Source organism: Megalops cyprinoides, chromosome 3, assembly GCF_013368585.1.
Source record: "Megalops cyprinoides isolate fMegCyp1 chromosome 3, fMegCyp1.pri, whole genome shotgun sequence".
Classification (NCBI taxonomy): Eukaryota; Metazoa; Chordata; class Actinopteri; order Elopiformes; family Megalopidae; genus Megalops; species Megalops cyprinoides.
The window spans coordinates 23,767,099-23,773,997 of record NC_050585.1 but is presented as its reverse complement, the minus strand read 5'-3'; the positions used below and the strand labels follow the sequence as shown (position 1 = coordinate 23,773,997).

General features: G+C 40.0%; 1 protein-coding gene across 2 annotated transcripts; it reads right to left on the bottom strand.

The window, feature by feature from the left end:
• Positions 1 to 521: 521 nt before the first annotated feature.
• LOC118774823 (myelin proteolipid protein-like) lies at positions 522 to 6,600 on the bottom strand. Of its 2 annotated transcripts, none has more exons than XM_036524359.1 (7): positions 6,490 to 6,600; positions 4,211 to 4,397; positions 3,760 to 3,916; positions 2,600 to 2,777; positions 2,389 to 2,462; positions 2,187 to 2,252; positions 522 to 822 (listed from the first exon to the last, which is right to left on the bottom strand). In XM_036524359.1, the coding sequence occupies exons 1-7, from the start codon at positions 6,491 to 6,493 to the stop codon at positions 745 to 747; spliced, it is 744 nt and encodes a 247-aa protein (XP_036380252.1). In that variant the 5' UTR covers positions 6,494 to 6,600; the 3' UTR covers positions 522 to 744. The 2 variants fall into 2 exon arrangements, with proteins under 2 accessions (XP_036380252.1, XP_036380251.1); XM_036524358.1 differs by lacking the exon at positions 6,490 to 6,600 and adding an exon at positions 4,710 to 5,655.
• Between the last annotated feature and the right edge of the window lie 299 nt (positions 6,601 to 6,899).

The window sequence follows — 6,899 nt, the reverse complement described above, 5'->3', positions numbered from 1 at the left end:
AGTGCTGGTGTGAAAAGACACTGTTTATATTCATGTTTTCATTCACTGATTCTTAGTGCATTTATTTGATTATGAAATTCTAAAATAAAAAAAATTACTATAAACCATCGCTTGAAGGTAGTGTTTGCTTTTTCCTGTTTTAATTGTGGCTAGATAAATCCAACATCAGAAAACAGCCTATTTTGTGAAGTACGTAGTAATATAATAGATTCCATTAACTGGTGTCATCCACAAAAGAAACAAAGACAGGAAGAGAAAGAGGGATTCCTTAAATGTGGACAGCACAGCACAATTTGGCAAAAACATCTGAACCAAATACACATTTTTAATTAAAAGTGCTTTACATTTTAATAAATCAAAAAAGCAGCATCCTAAGAATCTCTGGAAACACAACAGGAAGTTGAGGGCTCAACAGAATTTGTAGAATCTCCCTGCAGTGAAACAATGCAGGTAGGGAAATGGCAGGGGATGGGGGGTGGGGGGGGCAGTGGGGTGAAGGGGTTTGGTGTGGTGTTAAGCAACAAAGGGTAAGGGCTGTGTTCAACTCTAACTGTCCTCTTTAAAACACGGACAATTTAAATACATTTGAATCCAAGAGCCCTTTGAGAAAACAGGCAGCCTTGCTATGTTTATTGTAGAGAGAGTTAAGAGTTTCATGACACCCTAAATGCCCCCCTTTATCCCCCAGCAATAGAAGAGTGGATGGAGGGAAAACAGAGCCAGAGAGGTGATGGGACACAATGCCTAACGTGGGCCTATGCCCTTCCTGCCAAGAAACCTCAAGACTGCAAAGTTATAGGTGGTGGCAATCACATAGACAAACTGTAGAGAGACAAAAGACAAGGAGACAGATATCAGACACTGATGGGATCCACAAAAGAATTAAAGACAGGAGGAGAAGGGTGACTACCTAGATGCAGACAACACAACACAGTTTTGCAAAAATATTGGAACTACACAATGTTTTCAAAGAAAAGGACTTTACATTTTAATAAAACAACAAAAAAGCAGAATATCAAGAATCTCTGGAAACACAACAGTATGTTGAGGGCTTTCCTAGAATTAGGAAATGGGGGATCAAGTGAGGGGGTTTGGTGTGATATTATGCAACAAAGGGTAAGGACCATGTTCAACTCTTAACTTTTCTCTTTGACAAATGGACAATTTAATGCTGACAGCCTGAGGAAAAAGGTAGTCCTACTGTGTTTGTTGTAGAGGAGCACAGGTGAGATTTTCAAGCCTAAAGGGTCTCCTAGCTGCTAAATTTTAGCATCATCCATTAGCAGCTGATTTCTTTTTATTTATCTGTCTAGCTTTTGTTTACGATTATTTAAAGAGTTGCAGAAATCCCTTGTATATCACCTGCTTTAGGTTAAAAAATGTCCTATTTAAGGCCATATTTAGGTGTCGCAAGTTCAGACGCAGACACTTTTATCAAAAGGATGTGCCTTAATCAATTTTAATATTTAAATGGCGCAAATGCATGTGACACAAAGTGCCTCAGGACTGGGATTACCTTATTAATGAGGAGAAGGTGTGACCAACCTGTGTCTGTGCACTGGCCAGTTTGTGCACTGAGCCTGCCACTTTGCCTTTGAATGACCATTTACCCTAGCACCAGGGTGCACTGATATTTACACATATCTCCTGATGCAGTGTATGAATACAGGTACGCCCTGGACTGTGTGCTATAGCAGGGATTTGTAAAGTTTTTGAAAAAGGTATGGAAGATCATCTTCAGCAGTGTCTGGCAATGAATGTAAAACATGCAAAAGCAACTATTGTACTGAGTCCAACAACTAAGAGTAGTGAACAGCCATCTCTTACATCTCAGTGGACTAATTATGTAAAAAGATTTTACATTGTCTAACCGACTGAATATGGAAGCTCAACCAGATAAATAATTTCCTCACACTTCAATCCTTATGATAAAACAGCCATACAAACATACCATACAATACCATACAAAACATACACATTATGCTTTCTGATGTGCTTGGTGAAACACTATTCTCTGTTAAAGAGATGTTACCATTTAAATTAATGGGAGCCAGGCAGCCAGATGAAAAACATGGCCAGAAACTCTGCATTAACTGATTGGAAAAAAGCCAGACATCTACACCAACAAGACCATGTGCCATATCTCTGTTGTAATCTTGGTTTTGCCAGCCTGTTTCATTACTCACCAGAGCTAGCAAGGTAATCCCAGCTCCAGCAAAAGCAGCTATGTAGAGGTCAAAGGTCAGGAAAAACTGTAAAAGATAAGGGCATAGTTTTTACTGAGCACTCTATATAACTGCAATGAAAAAATGAAATGAACACAAGGTACCATTGACTACTTTGAGGATTTTATGTGTGTGAGTTATAACCAGTGCTTTCTCTCCATACCTCCTTAGTTTTGCAGGCAGCCACCAGGGTCATTCCACACACCTTCCCTGGGGTTGCATTCCAGGGTAGCAATCCTAAAAAAAGACAGGGAACAGACACAGAGTTTAACTGAAACATATAAAAGTCAAAGTAATGTATAATAAATATATACATGTTTTGTATCAGAGAAGCACATTTGTAAAAAAAGAAAAAACGGCAGGAGTAAACATACCATACTGCCTAGCATCAATGCAGACCCAACTGTGCTGGGTGAGACTTGTTGTGGCTTCGGCCAACAGGTTAATGGTGTGGCAGGTGAATGACATGTTGTACAAAAAGTAGACAGGCAGTCCCGAGAAGGCAAACACCACTAGCCAGATGACAGTTAGTATGTATGTCACCACCACAAACTAGGGGGAAAAGACAAGGAAGAAGTCAAGCCAAGTAGACTCAAGTGAGATCTTTAAGAGCTGTATGTCCTTCTGGGTATAGTAGTATTAGAGTAAGGGTAGAAGACCCGGAGCTGCTGTTAAAACCTCTACCTAACCTAACCTAACCTAAAATCTCACCTGCTTTATATAGATCAGATTTCAGATTTCAAGAGCTTCAAAACAACCATTAAAAGTACACCACCTTCTCTTTCTCTTTCATGGGAAGGGGGTGCCCTTTCGGTGAGCAAGGAGAGACCAATGAACATTTATCTTTGTCGTGTACTCATGTATAGGGCCTCCAAAATTCCAAAATTGGCTTTTTGTAAGACAATCAGAAAAGGCAAAACATAGAGATAGGATTGTTGGGTCCTGAAAATATATTGAAGGGTAGCATGACTGAAAACTGAGTTCGCACATTTCAAGTTACTTTTACCACCACATGTGGCATCAGCAGCAATTTCTGTGTGGAGTTTCTGACAATGAAGAATTTAACAGGATGTTTTAATCCTCAGCTTGTTTTATGTTGCAAACAGATCTACTTAGTGTTTTTTCTTTAGAAGACAGAGGGTGGTTTTCCTAGTCTGAAAGATATGGCAATAAAAAAGTTAAAATTCAAATTTTCTCTTTCCCCTCTCTTTCTCTCTCTCTCTCCCTCACCCTCTCCCTCTCAAAGGTCTACTACATCAAGCCAGTTAGTGGAAAATCAATTTCCTGTGTATTGAGACAAATGAGCATTTTAATATTATTCAGTACAGCCACATTGTATTACATTTTACATTATACAAGACCTCCAACAAAGTCTGGGTGAGTAGGATTGTTTTTTTTTGCTATTTTGTTAATAGTTACTTCCTTTTTTCAAGTTGCCATAGGACATTGACCTGTCATGTCCCAGTAACCCTGATGTCTATGTACAAGACACAGTAATCATGGAAAGGCCTTACCCCCTCCCCAGCTCTCTCACCGTTGTGCTGACACAGCGGCCACATCTGGTGCTCCTGAAGTCCCCGTAGGTCTGCCTTACAGCACTGGTGGTGTAGAAGCCTTCGGCCAGCAACAAGATGCAGTAGAGGAAGAAGAATGCGGCCAGGCCGTAGATAGCGTACTGGAAATACTCAACACTGCGGTTAATGAAAGTAAAGACATGGAGCCAAAACTGAGTTCTTACTGGTGTGGCAGCAGCACTTCTTTTGAATACACAATTGATACTGTTTTGCTGTACTCAATATCTGATTATATATGTATACATACGCATATCAAATAATTTTTATGCATGTCTGTATGCACCATAGCTGAACTTTGCCTAGAGAAAGATACATATCAGCTCTATATATCATAAATTTAGATGTTCAACAACAGAGAATTTTCACCTAATTTCACGCTTACTTTCTGCGGTAAGAGAGAAAGGGACTCACAAGTTAGACAGGATAATGTAGTCCTGCTGGTTACGGGCAAAGTATGTTTCAATGAGCTTCTCGGTCTCACTCAGTGCCACATGTCCACAGCCACAAAACAGGGCCACGCCCAAGAAGCACAGCAGGGTGGCCACCAGAGAGGCATAGGGGATCCCCGCCAGGCAGCGGACGCAGCAGTCATAACAACCTGGGATGGCACAACATAACAACACAAACACTGCACACACCACAAACACGCACATTCCACAACCTCTGTTGCCTTCCTTGGTGGTGACTGGAGCAACCCCTTCTCGTTAGACCATGGGTCAACGTTCATCGGTCTCAAGTCACACAAAACAGACACAGCTGAAACACATGAGTGAAGCATGCTCAAACAAAGCACCAATGCAAAACCCAGCCAACACTCACTGCATGACAGTCATGATATTTTCCCTTGCAAACTGTTGCTAAAGAAGCAGAGCAGAACTTTGCAAATTTGTAAAAATGGGATAAGCAGCACCTGAGGTTCCAAGAAGCCAGGGCTTTTTGCTAGGAATCATTTGTAAATCTCTTGTATGAAAAAGAAACAAAGCAATTCAGCCTCCTATGAGTCTTCAGTTTGATATCGCAGTGCTGGAGTATGTACAGGACTCTCCCCTCAGGCTCCTCATGACTACGAACTCTACGAGATCTTGAGACCGCCTCAGCCCCTACGCCCCGCCTCAACACCAGGCACACTGGTCCACTTGAGCAGCAGCCGTGGCTGTGCCAAGTAAAATGGTAGCACAACAACGGAGAGTGAGAGAAAGCGGGGTGGTTAGAGGGGCCTGGTCCTTTTGTGACCAGAAAGACAATGGCTTTTTTTCTTCATGCAGTTCAAGGAAACAAAGGGCAATGATGTTACGCAAACAAAGGCCAGAGCCGCCTCCCGTTCTCACAAAGTCTAACAAAACAGGCTTTTGAGAGCTGGCACGGGGAAGATGGGCTGGTGGAGTTTAATTTTTGAAGAATGGGGAAGGGCTTGTGGGGCAGCCCTGGTGTTATGATTCATGCAGTAGGAAGGGCAATGTGGTACAGACTGGTACTGCTTCACTTGACACTCATGCCAAGAGGGAAAGTGTTCAGTTAAGATTGTCTTTATACACCTACCAGAGTTTGGGGGGGAACAGGTGTCTCTTCCATATTGTATAATATATGGAAAAAGTCAAGATACATTTGCTACAAACAAAATAATGAATTCTTCACATTTTGCTTTAATGCTTTAGGTGTTCCATTTTGCACACAGACAGGATTGCTTGGTGAATATTAGACAATCTGTCTATTAACCATATTAATCATTTTCAATGTTAATGTGGTTCTTTTTTTTTTTTTTGCAAGTGAGCTTAAAACAAGGGCACAGCAACATGATACCAGCTCTTCAGTCAATATGTACAAGAATACTGAAGGTATCAAAACACAAGATGTTTCCGCAATACCAGCAGCAGAGAACCATGTTGCCATACACATAAAAGGTTTCTAAGATTACACTAACGATCAAAACTGTCAATAATGATCACTCAAAGGAGAGGGATAGCCATGATTTCTCTGTGAAAAGATATATCTGATTTCCTGCAATTGCAATTTTGTGAGAATTTTCATTTTTAATTTGAGCTCTTATTTCACTGACGCCTCTCCATTATTTGGTGTCACATTTTCACAAACAAACACATTATTGAATAAAATGATTTGGCATATCATCTCAAAGGTAAATAGATGTGTAACTATGCTCAAGAAAGAGATGCCTTTTGATTGGAGGACCTATATTAACCTTTTAACAGCCATGCCTTATACCATGCTTTTTTATGTGTGATCCTTGCCCAACTACTCATTACAACTTCTTATTTAGTAACCTGCTACAATCTTGTGTAGAAGTGTTTGTTCTTTACCTCAGAAATCTAAAGATAACATTACTGAATGAACATGCTTTTCGATGCCATGTTCAGTCCAGAGTTCTGCCCATTTTACCACTGGGTTACATTTAAAAAGGATCTAAAACAAGGCTTTAAAAACATATCAAGAAAATAAATTAATCTTCCAGCCCTGCTCCAAGTGTGGGACCCTGAGTAGCATAACAAACAGTACCAAAAACACTAGCAGTCTATCGACAAAAGAAACAAGTACTTGGCTAATTTGAATTGCAACTTATTGATTGGAAATGGATTGTCTACCGTTTTATGAAATTAGTTTTTGGCATATCAAGCAGCTGATAAACGTTACATTTTAAAATCAATAATTTGAATGAGCAGTATTTTATTACTTACCCATGTCTAGGGATGAGTGTGATGTTATTCTAGTTTTGCCCGCCGCTCAGTGACTGATACTATGATATGCGCAGTTTGTCGGCAACTCTTTTATTAATTTGACTCGTGCTTCTGTTCCTCTAACAATGAACAGACTCATTGCTTGCAGAGAGATGAATCTTAAAGATACAATGTGTCTTTTCAGCTGCTGACAAACAGTGGAATGGTTATTGGTTCAGGATAGAGAACAATGGTCAAGATCTTTCATGCCTCAATTTCATGTTCTTTAAATCCATTTCTAATTCAGAAATGGACAGTTGTCAAATTTTCAGATATTCAATATATTAATATATTGCACAATTATTAATATACTATTTTTCAGCTTTCTCTAGCTCTGCATTAAGGGATTGGATTTCTACTTGCATAAGAGG

Bases quoted from the DNA above. Each gene is read 5' to 3' on its own strand.
- LOC118774823 (XM_036524358.1), bottom strand. From the start codon at position 4,749: ATGATTCCTAGCAAAAAGCCCTGGCTTCTTGGAACCTCAG. The intron at 3,917-4,210 runs GTGAGTCCCTTT...CATTAACCGCAG, and splicing joins TACATTATCCTGTCTAACTT to TGTTGAGTATTTCCAGTACG. The intron at 823-2,186 runs GTGAGTAATGAA...GTCTCTCTACAG, and splicing joins GGATTACCTTGCTAGCTCTG to TTTGTCTATGTGATTGCCAC.